The sequence below is a fragment of the Bos javanicus genome, chromosome 1 (assembly GCF_032452875.1).
Source record: "Bos javanicus breed banteng chromosome 1, ARS-OSU_banteng_1.0, whole genome shotgun sequence".
Taxonomy (NCBI): Eukaryota; Metazoa; Chordata; class Mammalia; order Artiodactyla; family Bovidae; genus Bos; species Bos javanicus.
This window is the reverse complement of record NC_083868.1, coordinates 138,583,328-138,599,120: the sequence shown is the minus strand read 5'-3', so window position 1 is coordinate 138,599,120 and position 15,793 is coordinate 138,583,328. Positions and strand designations below refer to the sequence as shown.

Sequence of the window (15,793 nt, the reverse complement as noted above, 5' to 3'; positions counted from 1 at the left end):
ACTTTTTAATATGCTGTCTAGGCTGGTCATAGCTTTTCTTCCAGGGAACAAGCACCTTTTAATTTCATGGCTGCAATCACCATCTGCAGTGATTTGGGAGCCCAAGAAAATAAAGTCTCTCACTCTTGCCATTGTTTCCCCATCTATTTGCCACGAAGTGATGAAACCGGATGCCATGTTGTTAGTTTTTTGAATGTTGAGTTTTAACCCAACTTTTTCACTCTCATTTTTCACTTTCATCAAGAGGCTCTTTAGTTCCTCTTCACTGTCTCCCATAAGGGTGGTGTGATCTGCATATCTGAGGTCATTGATATTTCTCCCGACGATCTTGATTCCAGCTTGTGCTTCCTCCAGCCCAGCATTTCACATGATGAACTCTGCCTAGAAGTTATATAGGCAGAATGACAATACACAGCCTTGATGTGCTCCTTTCCCAATTTGGAACCAGTCCATTGTTCCATGTTGGGTTCTAACTGTTGCTTCTTGAGCTGCATACAGATTTGTCAAGAGGCAGGTAATGTAGTCTGGTATTCCCAGTTCTTGAAGAATTTTCCACAGTTTTTTGTGAGCCACACATCAAAGGCTTTAGCATAGTCAATTCAGCAGCAGTAGATGTTTTTCTGGAATTCTCTTACTTTTTTCTATGATCCACTAGATGTTGGCAATTTGGTCTCTGGTTCCTCTGCCTTTTCTAAACTCAGCTTGTGCATCTGGAAATTCTTTGTTCAAGTACTGCTGAAGCCTAACTTGTAGGATTTTGAGCCTTACCTTGCTAGCATGTGAAATGAGTGCAATTGTGCTGTGGTTTGAACATTTTTTGGCATTACCTTTCTTTAAGATTGAAAGGAAACCTGGCCTTTTCCAGTTCTGTGGCTACTGCTGAGTTTTCCAAAAATGCTAGCATATTGAGTACAGGACTTAAACAGCATCATCTTTTAGGATTTGAAAGAACTCAACTGGAATTCCATCACCTCCACTAGCTTTGTTTATAGTGATGCTTCCTGGGGCCCACTTGACTTTGCACTCCAGGATGTCTGATGCTAGGTGAGTGATCACACCATCATGGTCTTCTGGGTCATTAAGACCTTTTTTGTATAGTTCTGTGTATTCTTGCCACCTCTTCTTAGTATCTTCTGCTTCTGTTAGGTCCTTGCTGTTTCTGTCCTTTATTGTGCCCATCTTTGCATGAAATGTTTCCTTGGTATCCCTAATTTTTTGAAGAGATCTCTAGTCTTTCCCATTCTGTTTTTTTTTTTTTTTTTTTTTCTCTTTACATTTTTCACTTTGGAAGGCTTTCTTATCTCTTCTTGCTGTTCTTTGGAATTCTGCATTCAATTGGATATTTCTTTCCTTTTCTCCTTTGCTTTTCACTTCTCTTCTTTTCCTCAGCTATTTGTAAGGCTTCCTCAGACAACCATGTTGCCTTTTTGCAGTTCTTTTTTTCTTGGGGATGATTTTGATCACTGTCTCTTGTACAATGTTATGAACCTCCACCCATAGTTCTTCAGGCACTCTGTCTATAGATCTAATCCCTTGAATCCATTTCTCACTTCCACTGTCTAATCATAAGGGGTTTGTTGTAGGTCATACCTGAATGGCCTAGTGGTTTTACTTTCTTCAATTTAAGTCTGAGTTTGGCAATAAAGAGTTCATGATCTGAGCCACAGTCAGCTCCTGGTCTTGTTTTTTCCTGACTGTATAGAGCTTCTCCATCTTTGGCTGCAAAGAGTATGATCAATCTGATTTCAGTATTGATTATCTGGTTATGTCCATGTGTAGTCTTCTCTTGTGTTGTTGGAAGAGGGTGTTTGCTATGACCAGTGCGTTCTCTTGGCAAAACTCTGTTAGCCTTTGCCCTGCTTTGTTTTTTACTCCAAGGTCAAACTTGTTACCCCAGTTATTTCTTGACTTCCCACTGTTGCATTCCAGTCCCCTGTGATGAAAAGGGCTTCTTTTTTTTGGTGTTAGTTCTAGAAGGTCTTGTAGGTTTTCATAGAACCGTTCAACTTCATCTTCTCGGCCTCAGTGGCTGGGCCATATCTTGGATTACTGTGACACTGAATGGTTTGCCTGGGCAATGAACCAAGATCATTCTGTTGTTTTTGAGACTGCACCCAAGTACTACATTTTAGGCTCTTTTTGTTGACAAGAGGGCTACTCCATTTTGTCTAAGGGATTCTTGCCTTAGACATATCTTAATAGTAGATCTTATTACTTATATCTTAGTAATAGATATAATGGTCATGTGAATTAAATTTGCATATTTCCATCCATTTTAGTTCATTGATTGCTAATATCTCACCTTCACTCTTGGGGTGGTTGACACTGGGCCTGGTTGACCACTTCCAATTTACGTTGATTCATGGACCTAACATTCCAGTCCTATGCAATATTGTACTTTACGGCATGGGATTTTACATTCACCACCAGATACATCCACAACTGGGTGTCATTTCCTCTTTGGTTCAGCCTCTTCATTCCTTCTGTAGCTGTTTCTTTGCTCTTCCCCAGTAGCATATTGGACATCTACTGACCTAGGAAGTTCACCTGTCAGTCTCATATCTTTTTGCCTTTTCATACTGTTCATAGGGTTCTCAAGGAAAGAAGGCTGAAGTGGTTTGCCATTTCCTTCTTAAGGGGACCACATTTTGTCAGAAATCTCCACCTTTCCAAAGATGGTGTAGTAGCAGGATGTGCCCTCATCCTCTCCTGTGAGTGTTTTTGGAGTCTCTGGCAGAGGCGTGGGTCAACAGTGGCCTGCTGCGGGGTCAGGGACACTGACAGCAGCCCTCCTGGGAAGGCATGGCATGCTGGCATAAGTCCTTTGGAGGTGGTTGCATGATAGCCTTTTCAATACTTGAACTGCATTTTTCACTAACCATTATTCCAGTTTCTAAATCTTTTTTGCTATTTCTTATCTGTTTTCATACATATGTACTGAATTCTTAATTTTGGTAATTATATTTGTTTTAGTCTTAAAATTGACATTCAACTCTTTATAGAATCTAGTTCTGTCATTGTGTCATTTATTTACTTGAACATATCATAGTTACTTTAAAATCCATGTCCAACAATTCCAATAGGTGGATCACATATGGATTTGTTTCTTTTTGTTGTTGTTTGTTTTTGGTTTGGTCTTGTCTCTTGGCTTATCTGGTCATTTTTGAGGGAATACTGGACAATCAATATATGTAAAACAGTGCAGACATGTTGGGTGATATTATGTTCCTCTCAAGAGGATATGATTTTTTTTCTGGCTGATAGTAGTTGCAGATCACCTTAATACATTTAGGACTGAGATATTTAAGGCTAGGTTTCTGAGGACTGGTCTGTTTCGTTTGCTTTTATTTCCAGTATTCAGGGTATTCAGCTGAAGACTTTAGTTGTTTACCTAGACCCCTCCTCAGCTTTGTGAATCTGCTGAAAGCTCTGCCTCTTAGCAGCTACTTTCTCCTAAATGTCTTGCCCCTGAGCTTCTTAGGATTCAGCAAGTGCCTTAGGTTAAAACCCATTCAGAATGTCAGACTTACTTTTCTTTTGTTCTGTTTTCTCTGGAGAATGTACTCCTTGAGTCCTGGCTGCCTTTGTAGCTCTAGGATTTTGTTTTCCAAACCCAGTGAAACTGTTGCAAGCTCTGGCCACAACACTCTGCTTCTGCCCGTGCCCCAGAGGAAAATGCTGTGGGAAGTGCTCACCTCCATGTATCTCCCTTGTTTTAGGTTCTGGGCCCTTAAGTGCTGCCTACCTTTGTTCACCTTGACTGATCTCTGATATCTTCAGAGAGTTGTTTTAAAAAACTTACTCACACTTTACATTGTTTAAATTTTACAGTGTCCTCTGTACAACTGTTGAAGGTGGGTGATTTAGTGTGGTATAAACTTACTTCATCACAGTTGAAAGTGTGTTAGTTGCTCAGTCGTGTCCGACTCTTTGCGACCTCATGAACTGTAGCCTGCTAGGCTTCTCCATCCATGGGATCTTCCAGGCAAGAGTACTGGAGTGGGTTGCCATTTCCTTCTCCAGGGGACCTTCCTGACCCAGAGATCGAACCCCAGTCTCCCACATTGCAAGCAGACGCTTTACCGTCTGAGCCAACAGGGAATCCCATCACAGTTGAAAGCTGAGGTCTCAGTCTTGAGTTTTTATGTCATGATCACATTTTCTGCCTAGATATTCTATTTGGTTGTTTTTCAAATCAGCATCATCTCTTTTTTTGGATAGTATTCTGTTTCTGTTTCATGTTTTCTATTCTTTATTGTTTTAATCATTTGAAATACATTCATTTTATAGTTTGTATCCTATTAAGTTATCTGAAATTTCTCAGGGGTTTAATTTTATTATATATTATCTGCTGACTCAGTTTGCATTTGCTTCTGCCAGATGCCCTAGGAGATTATTAACAGCAGAGAACCAACTTTTATGTTAATTTCTTGGGTTGGGATGTCCTAAAGCCATAGAGCCATAGAGCATATTTGAATTCCAAATGTAAGTGAGCAGACACATGGTTAAAAAATATGAAGGGAGATATTTTTTTTCCTCCTCTCAAAGTTCAGATCTGTACAGATAAGCTTATGATTTTGTTTACTTGTGAATGAGTGTTTCTTGAATTATATTTTCTCTTAAGATATGGACCACATATGGGATTCTGACTTTATACATTTCTATTAGTTCCAACTCTCCACATTACATGGGCTCAAGGTCTTGGCTTCTGTGGGTTCTGAGTTCCTTGGGCTGCTAAGAAATTAGCACCTATTGCTCCCTCTGATTTTCAGTTTTATTTGTGCTTAATCCCCAAGGATTTGCCTCATTTTCTTGTGGACTCAGCTGTTTATATATGAAGACACTCATATACTTTACTCAGCATTTTTAGGTGTTTTTTTAGACAAAGGTTTTCTAGTTGTCTAGTTTTCGTAATTTCAGAAATGAAATTTTCACTGACATAATTTACATTGCTTGTTTACTTAAATGTTATCTATTATTAAATACCATCATCAACATTTTTCCCACGTGTATATAAAATGTGAACAATTGGATTATAATATTTAATATATATATTATGCATATATGATATATATACCATGTAATACATTATATATGGTATATAATAGATTATAAAGCTTTGTGATAACTGCTCTGTGAACTGGGTATAAAAGCATGATAAAATCTGGAAGTACATCACACTTCTTTCAGCTACATGTTTCCCTGTATCTGTTTTGAAACTGATTTTCTCAGTGAGATTAAACAATGTTGTGGCTTTGAAGCTTTCAAACATTGAAAGATATATCTCTGGGAATGTATATTTATGTGTGAATTACTTCACATTCATTCATATATGTTACTTATATTTGGATTTTAAAATTTTATATTTGCATTAATTTGAATATCCTTTTATTCCTTCTGTAGGAAGATACTTCATCGAGATTTGAAATCAAAGAATATATTTCTGAAAAATAATAAACTTAAAATTGGTAAGATTTTAAAATATGTATGCCATGAAAGAGTGCATTCTAGATTTTATTATTATCTATCAAATTAAAATATAAAGTAACTAAAAGTAGTAGAATAATCATTGGTTTATTCAAACTTCTTAAATTTTTGTGCTTTATTGGTTGTGCCCAACAACAACAGCAAAAAGACCAATTGTTTCTGATTATCTGATAGAAACTGAGGTATAAAACATTTGCTATTTATTAGTAGATCCAACAAATGTCTTTTGAGTTCCTATTCCATGCCAAGCACTAACCATTAACAAATGATTAGACTTGTTTTACTAGTTTGATTACTATAGTTTTCCTACTCCCACATTTATTTTATCATAAGCAATTAGGAGTTATCACCGATTATTAAAGTGTTGATATAGCGAGTTCTCCTTTAGAACTGTATCTATACTCCTAACAGTTACAGAATTGTTTGATCTTCACGTAAGATGTTCTTAGAGGGGAAGACATAAAACCATAGACAAATTAAGCAATTATACTGAAACTGGTGGATTCAAGTTTTTATAGTCATGTTCTTGAAAAGTCTCAGGTTTTTTATTTAAATTTTCTTTATTGTAAATGAAGAACAAATTCCCCCCTCACTCAGATAAAATTGCAGATCATATATTCAGTGCTTCCAGAATCATTCTGTTTGTTGTTACTCAGACTTGAAATATCTTTTTGTTTCAAGTTGTTGGTTTTCCCTAATACCAGGAAAAAAAAGCAGTTTTAGCTTACATAATTCACTTTCCTATCATCAAACTCTTCTTTCTCCTACAAGGCTTTTATTTTTAAAGCTTTTCACCAATATTATATAATTTAAAATGTATAACTTTTTCTTCAACATGGTATGAATAATTGTGTATTAAAATTGTCAAATTAGACACATTGTTGTTAATTTCCAGTACAGTACTGGTTTTCATGTTTTAAGTATTCATAGAAGTTAATTATTATTTCAAGGGGATTTTGGAGTTTCTCGACTCCTAATGGGATCCTGTGATCTAGCCACCACTTTAACTGGAACTCCCCATTATATGAGCCCGGAGGCTCTGAAACATCAAGGCTATGACACAAAGTCGGATATCTGGTGAGTGGGCATGGGCCATTCCAGGCGCCTTATTCATTTTGCTACCTTGAGATACAGTGCATTTTGTTTTTAGGCTCATTTACTTACTACATCCACTCATTTGTCCTTTTTAAATGTTAGCTATTCTGTGAATAGTGTAAAGAAGATCTTTTAGGTTGGAAATGTGATATATTCATTAAATTGATTTCAAAAATTCTCTTTATTCATAGATTAACTGGTTGACTTAGATTTTTTCTTCTTGAACCACAAGGGAAAGTTCCTGATGTATCATAAACATTAAATTTTGATACATTTCTGCTAGCCTATTACATAAAGCATTTGTAATTCTAATCACTCTGCTTTATTTATTTTTTTTAAGGTTAACTTCCACCTCTGTGGGGAATATGTAGCTTTCTTTTATTTTTTGTCTTCTTATTGCCTTTAAGAATATTTACTAAAATTATTAGCTTTAAGGATACTTAAATTTTAAAAATTCTGGATTTTCAGTGATAGCTACATCTGAGATTTCTTTGAGCTCTGTTCCAAAAGAATTTCTCCTTCCTCATCATGGAACCAGATTAAATCTCAGTACAAGAAACCAAGTGGAAAATTGTATTCTGTTGTTAGCAATAGATCCTATTTGGGAAAATTTCCTTTCCTTTGAAGAGGAATCTTATATAATTTTCAACTTGTTAAGGGTTGAAAGGACAATTTAGCTGAGAGCTTGTTAATTAAGTAAATAATCATTGTATGCAAATCAACTAAAGTAGTTCAGAGCTATCAGCAGTGTTAAAGATTGTGCCTACTTCATTCTTCTAAAGAAGATAAAGTAGAAAGTTACCTTTTCTCTGGTAGGGAAAAGTAAGCACAATAGGGATTATGTGTTGGGATTTTCATCAGGGTTATTACTCCTTTTTTGTTCTTATCTCTCCCAAATGGGAGAGAACACTGTTACAGTTAGATCTACCTAGGGCAGATCCCCATCCATCCTGCCCTTTTAGTCACTCTTGAGATTATGCATTTCTAGGTTCTTCAGTGTTTTGTTTTTTTTTTTTTCATTGTTAACTGTTTTCTGCCCTGGTGGTCTTTCCCGATTCACCTATTATCTTTCCTCAATCACCTCCTTCCCTGATTCCCTCCAAAAACCAAAACCAGATAAAAACCCACAAAGATATGTTATGAATGAATTTTTTAAAATTTTGCTTTATTGAACATCTCTTTGCCCATGACTGTGTAATAGCCCTTAGGGTGTAAAATCAAAGGTGATAGGATTCCTGTTCCTCAGGAGAAATTTTCTTGCTCTTTTTGATGTAATTTTCTCCAGTTAGAGAAAAATCAATATTGAGCTTTGGAATGAATTCAAGATACATATCTAAATTTCTCTTCACATTTATTATTATTATGGTCAGTTAAAAATAGACAAATATAAAATTTATTCATGATTATAGTTACATGGTATCTCAGGAAGATATTACATCATGTCATTTGAATGGAGAATAGATTTGTTTTATGCAGCTCATTATTTAAGTCTTTAGAATTACATATAGCAGGAAAACTGTATGTAATTTTTGATTCCTTGCGACAAGAATCTATATTTGCTTGCCAAATCAGATGGATGTCATTAGAAAACTGAAGCTATGGAACCCACTTTTGTCTCAGTTGTGACTCCATTAAACTTTTATCGAAAAAAACTGCTCCTCATGTTGTATAAAGAATCATAGGAATATCAGACAGTATTGCTATAGTATCTTAGCAATCTTACAAAAATGATATCTGACTCAGGCAAAACTTTAAGAAGCTAACACCTCCCAAATATAGAAATGTAGGAGAAGGTCAGCTCTCCTTGCAAAGATTACTAACTACTCAGCAAATTCTAGCTAAGGATAACCACCATATTATGAATTTATTGATTACCTTGGTTGTATCTGAATCAAATGGGCTTATCTAGTAATGAAATGTCTATTGCTAAACCTAAAGTGGAAAGAATAACAGAGAATTATAAATTATAGTGAAGGATGTATAAGTGTGATGAGTAATCTTTGGGAGACACTCCTAGAAAATTTAGATTGAATGAGGTTGAGAATTTTTCCACTGAATCTCAGTTTGTAGCCTCTGTTTACTGTGGGATATTTTGTTAGAATTGGAAACACTTATGAATAATTAACAGGTGTTTAGATTCAGCGCTAATGACTGTACATATTTATTTATAATGCTTAAAGAATTGTTATTACTATAATGCTATTATTTTCATTTATTAATGTTTGCCCATATGTAACACTATCCTTCTTTTACAATCTGCCTAAACCTTTTGGGATTCATTTATTTACAGCCATCAAGTACAGGAAGTCTCTTTCTTAAAAGTGAGGTTACAAAAGTTTATGAACAGTTATTTAGAAAGTTAGGATAATTAGGTTCACTGAGGGCAGTACTTTGAACATGACTGATTTGTATAAGCTATTGCTGAAGATTTTTCCCCCACAGGAAAAATATATATGAGTTGAGTTCCTAGACTAGCTCTTTAAATTGGTTTAAACTGTGGATAGTGGTAGCAGTTTAGTTGCTAAATTGTGTCCAACTCTTGCAACTCCCATGGACTATATAGCCCATTAGGCCTCTCTGTCCATGGGATTTTCCAGGCAAGAATACTGGAATGGGCTGACATTTCCTTTTGCAGGAGATCTTCCTGACCCAGGATTGAACCCACATCTCCTGCATTGCAGGCAGATTCTTTACTGCTGAGTCACCAGGGAAGCTGTTAGAATGGTTGTTTTTGTAGGAGAAACAAGGGTGCTATAATTAAGCAGATAAAGGACAGAAATGGTGTGGACCTAACAGAAGCAGAAGATATTAAGAAGAGGTGGCAAGAATGCACAGAAGAACTGTACAAAAAAGATCCTCATGACCAAGATAATCATGATGGTATGATCACTCACCTAGAGCCAGACATCCTGGAATGTGAAGTCAAGTGGGCCTTAGAAAGCATCGCTACGAACATAGCTAGTGGAGGTGATGGAATTCCAGTTGAGCTATTCCAAATCCTGAAAGATGATGCTGTGAAAGTGCTGCACTCAATATGCCAGCAAATTTGGAAAACTCAGCAGTGGCCACAGGACTGGAAAAGGTCAGTTTTCATTCCAATCCCAAAGAAAGGCAATGCCAAAGAATGCTCAAACTACCCCACAATTGCACTCATCTCACATGCTAGGAAAGTAATGCTCAAAATTCTCCAAGCCAGGCTTTAGCAGTATGTGAACTGTGAACTTCCAGATGTACAAGCTGGTTTTAGAAAAGGCAGAGGAACCAGAGATCAAATTGCCAACATCTGCTGGATCATGGAAAAAGCAAGAGAGTTCCAGAAAAACATCTGTTTCTGCTTTATTGACTATGCCAAAGCCTTTGACTGTGTGGATCACAATAAACTGTGAAAAATTCTGAAAGAGATGGGAATACCAGACCACCTGACCTGCCTCTTGAGAAACCTATGTGCAGGTCAGGAAGCAACAGTTAGAACTGAACATGGAACAACAGACTGGTTCCAAATAGGAAAAGGAGTATGTCAAGGCTGTATATTGTCACCCTTTCAGGTATGACCTACATCAAATCCCTGGTGATTTTACAGTGGAAGTGACAAATAGATTCAAGGGATTAGATTTGATGGACAGAATGCCTAAAGAACTGTGGACAGAGACTCGTGACTTTGTACAAGAGGCAATGATCAAGATAATCCCCAGAAAAAGAAATGCAAAAAGGCAAAATGGTTGTCTGAGGAGGCCTTACAAATAGCTGAGAAAAGAAGAGAAGCTAAAGGCAAAGGAGAAAGGAAAGATATGCCCATCTGAATGTAAAGTTCCAAAGAATAGCAAGGAGAGATAAGAAAGCCTTCTGAGGTGATCAATGCAAAGAAATAGAGGACCCAGAGGGATGGGATGGGGAGGGAGGTGGGAGGGGGGGTTCAGGATGGAGAACACATGTACACCCATGGCAGATTCATGTCAATGTATGACAAAACCAATACAATATTGTAAAGTAATTAGCCTCCCAAAAAATAAATAAATAAATTAAAAAAGAAATAGAGGAAAACAGTAGAATGGGAAAAACTAGAGATCTCTTCAAGAAAATTAGAGATACCAAGGGAACATTTCATGCAAAAATGGGAACAATAAAGGGCAGAAATGGGATGGACCTAACAGAAGCAGAAGACATTAAGAGGTGGCAAGAACACACAGAAGAACTATATAGAAAAGATCTTCATGACCCAGATAACCATGATGGTGTGATCACTTATTTAGCATCAGACATCCTGGAGTGGGAAGTCAAGTGGGCCTTAAAGCATCACTGCGAACAAAGGTAGTAGAGGTGATGGAATTCCAACTGAGCTATTTCAAATCCTAAAAGATGATGATGTGAAAGTGCTGCACTCATTATGCCAGCAAATTTGGAAAGCTCAGCAATGGCCACAGGACTGGAAAAGGTCAGTTTTAATTCCAATCCCAAAGAAAGGCAATGCCAAAGAATGTTCAAACTACCGCACAATTAAACTCGCTTCACATGTTAGCAAAGTAATGCTCAAAATTCTCCAAGCCAGACTTCAACAGTACATGAACTGAGAACTTCCAAATGTTCAAGCTGGATTTAGAAAAGGCAGAGGAACGAGAGATCAAATTGCCAACATCCGCTGGATCATTAAAAAAGCAAAAGAGTTCTAGAAAATCATCTATTTCTGCTTTATTGACTTCCCAAAGCCTTTGATTGTATAGATCACAATGAACTGTGGAAAATTATTCAAAGATGGGAATACCAGACCACCTTACCTGCCTCTTGAGAAATCTGTATGCAGGTCAGGAAGCAACAGTTAGAACTGGACTTGAAACACGGACTGGTTCCAAATCAGGAAAGGAGTACATCGAGGCTGTATATTGTCACCTTTTAAATTTAATTTCTATGCAGAGTACACTATGCAAAATGCCAGGCTGTTTAGTTCTTTGGCCCATTTTTTGATTGGGTCATTTATTTTTCTGGAGTTGAGCTGTAGGAGTTGCTTGTATATTTTTGAGATTAGTTGTTTGTCCGTTGCTTCATTTGCTATTATTTTCTCCCATTCTGAAGGCTGTCTTTTCACCTTGCTAATAGTTTCCTTTGATGTGCAGAAGCTTTTAAGGTTAATTAGGTCACATTTGTTTATTTTTGCTTTTATTTCCAATATTCTGGGAGGTGGGTCATAGAGGATCCTGCTGTGATGTACGTCAGAGAGTGTTTTGCCTATGTTCTCCTCTAGGAGTTTTATAGTTTCTGGTCTTACGTTTAGATCTTTAATCCATTTTGAGTTTATTTTTGTGTATGGTGTTAGAAAGTGTTCTAGTTTCATTCTTTTACAAGTGGTTGGCCAGATTTCCCAGCACCACTTGTTAAAGAGATTGTCTTTAATCCATTGTATATTCTTGCCTCCTTTGTCAAAGATAAGGTGTCCATATGTGCGTGGATGAGCCAAAGAACTAAATAGACATTTCTCCAAAGAAGACATACAGAGGGCTAACAAACACATGAAAAGATGCTCAACATCACTCATTATCAGAGAAATGCAAATCAAAACCACTATGAGGTACCATTTCACACCAGTCAGAATGGCTGTGATCCAAAAGTCTACAAATAATAAATGCTGGGGAGGGTGTGGAGAAAAGGGAACCCTCTTACACTCTTGGTGGGAATGCAAACTAGTACAGCCACTATGGAGAACAGTGTGGAGATTCCTTAAAAAACTGGAAATAGAACTGCCTTATGATCTAGCAATCCCACTGCTGGGCATACACACTGAGGAAACCAGAAGGGAAAGAGACACATGTACCCCAATGTTCATCGCAGCACTGTTTATAATAGCCAGGACATAGAAGCAACCTAGATGTCCATCAGCAGATGAGTGGATAAGAAAGCTGTGGTACATATACACAATGGAGTACTACTCAGCCATTAAAAAGAAAACATTTGAATCAGTTCTAATGAGGTGGATGAAACTGGAGCCTATTATACAGAGTGAAGTAAGCCAGAAGGAAAAACACCAATAAAGTATAATAACGCATATATATGGAATTTAGAAAGATGGTAACAATAACCCTGTGTACGAGACAGCAAAAGAGACACTGATTGGGAGAGGGAGAGGGTGGGAAGATTTGGGAGAATGACATTGAAACATGTAAAATATCATGTAAGAAACGAGATGCCAGTCCAGGTTCGATGCACGATACTGGATGCTTGGGGCTAGTGCACTGGGACGACCCAGAGGGATGGTATGGGGAGGGAGGAGGGAGGAGGGTTCAGGACGGGGAACACATGTATACCTGTGGCAGATTCATTTTGGTATTTGGCAAAACTAATACAATTATGTAAAGTTTAAAAATAAAATAAAATTAAAAAAAAATGCCAAGCTGGATGAAGCACAAGCTAGAATCAAGATTGCTAGGAGAAATACCAATAACCTCAGATATGCAAATGACACCACCTTTATGGAAGAAGGAAGAACTAAAGAGCCTCTTGATGTAAGAGGAGAGTGAAAAAGCTGGCTTAAAACTCAACACTCAGAAAATGAAGTCATGGCCTCCGGTCCCATCACTTCATAGCAAATAGATTGGGGAAAGAGTGGCAACAGTGGGAGACTTTATTTTTTTGGTCTCCAAAATCATGGCAGATGGTGACTGCAGCCGTGAAATTAAGACACTTGCTCATTGGAAGAAGACCTGTGACTAATCTAGACAGCATATTAACAAGCAGAGACATTACTCTGCCGACAAAGGTCTGTCTAGTCAAAGCTAAGGTTTTTCCAGTAATCATATATGCATGTAATAGTTGGACCATAAAGAAAGCTGAGTGCCAAAGAACTGATGCTTTTGAACTATAGTGTTGGATAAGACTCTTGAGAGTACCTTGGACTTCAAGGAGACCCAACCAGTCAGTCCTAAAGGAAATCAGTCCTGAATATTCATTGGAAGGACTGATGCTGAAGCTGAAGCTCCAATACTTTGGCCACCTGATGCAAAGAGCCAACTTATCAGAAAATTCCCTGATGCAGGGAAAGATGGAAGGCAGGAGGAGAAGAGGATGACAGAGGATGAGATAGTTGGATGGCATCACTGACTCAATGGACCTGAGTTTTAGCAAGGCCTGGGAGTTGATGATGGACAAGGAAGCCTGGCGTGTGGTGGCCCGTGGGGTCGCCAAGAGTTGGACGTGACTGAGCGACTGAACTGAACTGATAATCTCCATTTTGTATGACATTTTATCATACTTTATTCCTTTAAATACTGTTTCCTTTAGTTCATTGAACATATTTGAAATGGATACTTGGAAATCCTTGTGTGTTAAGTCTGACATCTGGGCTCTGTTGGGTAGTTCATCTTGCATGCTGTTTTTCTCCTATATGGATCATTTTTTCCTATTTATTTGCATGTTTCATAACTTGTGAAAACTGGACATTTTAATTTTTTAATTTATTTTTATTCATGATCAACTGGGATTTATTCTAGGATTGCAAGAATAGTTCAACATCCACAAATCAGTCAATGTGAAACACTGCATTTCCAAAATAAGGATAAAAATCATATGATCATCTCAATAGATGCAGAAAAATACACTTGACAAAATTCAACATTCATTTCTAATAAAATCACTCAACACAATGAGTATAGAGGGACCATACTTCAACATAATAAAGGGCTTATATGACAGGCCCATAGCTAATATCATGTTCATACACAATCATGGAAAGCTGAAAGATTTTCCTTTACAATCAAGAACAAGACAAAGATGCCCACACTTTTATTAACCAAGGAGTGAAAGACCTGTACACTGAGAACTATGATGTTAATGAAAGAAGTTGAAGAGAAACAAATAGAAGGATATTTTGTGCTCATGGGTTAGAAAAAAATAATATTTTTAAAATGTCCATCCTACTCAAAGCAATCTACAGATACAGTGCAATTGCTATCAAAATTTCGATGGTATTTTTCACATAATAGAACAAAAATTCTAAAATTTGTATTTTCTGGTGTTATCTTGGGGCTTCTCAGGTAGTACGGTGGTAAAGAATCCGCCTGCCAATACAGGAGATGCAAGAGACGTGGGTTCAGTCCTGGGTCAGGAAGATCCCCTGCAGAAGGAAATGGCAACCCACTCTAGTATTCTTGCCTGGAACATTCCATGGACAGAGGAGCATAGTGGGATACTGTCCATGGGGTTGCAAAGAGTCAGACATGACTGATCACACACATATACACAGTGTTATCTTATATAATCATTGTACGTTTATCAATACTAAGAAATTATCATTGATACATTACTATCAACTAAACTTCATTTGAATGTAAGTCATTTTTTCACTGATGTCTGAAGATTCCACACTGTACTCAGTCATTTCTTAAGTTTATCAAAGTTTTAAGTTTATCAGACATGTCCTTGTTGCTCCTGATGGTTTTGAAGAATACTGGTCAGGTATTTTATAAAAAGTTATTCAGTTTGGATTTGGCCAGTATTTTCTCTTGATTCAATGGGGTTTGGGGGAAAAACCAATTTTTGTAAGAATACCATAAAAGTGATGTGTCTGTCTCATCACAGTTTTATCAGGAGAAGTGTGATGTCAGCATGACTTAATACTGGTGACATCAGCTTTGGTCACTAGGTTAATTGATGTCTGCCAGTTTTCTCCACCATAAAGTTATTGCTTTTCCATTTCTATTCTACTTTCTATTCTCTGTTTATTAGAAGAGAGTCACTAAGTCCAGCCCACACATAACAGGAGGGGAGTTAAGCTTCAGTGAGAGAAATAAAGAACTTTCAGATATATATTACAATATGTATGATCTTTGGAAAGAATGATGCTAAAGCGGAAACTCCAGTACTTTGGCCACCTCATGAGAAGAGTTGACTCATTGGAAAAGACTCTGATGCTGGGAGGGATTGGGGGCAGGAGGAGAAGGTGACGACAGAGGATGAGATGGCTGGATGGCATCACTGACTTGATGGACGTGAGTCTGAGTGAACTCCGGGAGTTGGTGATGGACAGGGAGGCCTGGCGTGCTGCGATTCATGGGGTCACAAAGAGTCAGACACGACTGAGAGACTGAACTGAACTGAACTGAACTGATGAAACATAAAGTTTTTGAGACATATCTATAAGGCAATGTCAAAGTCTAGCAGATCCAAAAATTCTTACAAATGAACTACCGAGACAACAGCAACAGCACAACGGCAAAGCTAAGGAGTT

General features: G+C 37.4%; 1 protein-coding gene across 12 annotated transcripts in view; it reads left to right on the top strand.

The window, feature by feature from the left end:
- NEK11 (NIMA related kinase 11) overlaps positions 1 to 15,793 on the top strand; it is a 278,190-nt gene that overhangs the window by 81,657 nt on the left and 180,740 nt on the right. For all 12 annotated transcript variants that reach the window (XM_061421687.1, XM_061421640.1, XM_061421649.1 and 9 more), the window contains 2 exons: positions 5,404 to 5,468; positions 6,438 to 6,564. In XM_061421687.1, the coding sequence (XP_061277671.1) occupies positions 5,404 to 5,468; positions 6,438 to 6,564 (192 nt within the window). The remainder of the gene's footprint in view (positions 1 to 5,403; positions 5,469 to 6,437; positions 6,565 to 15,793) is intronic.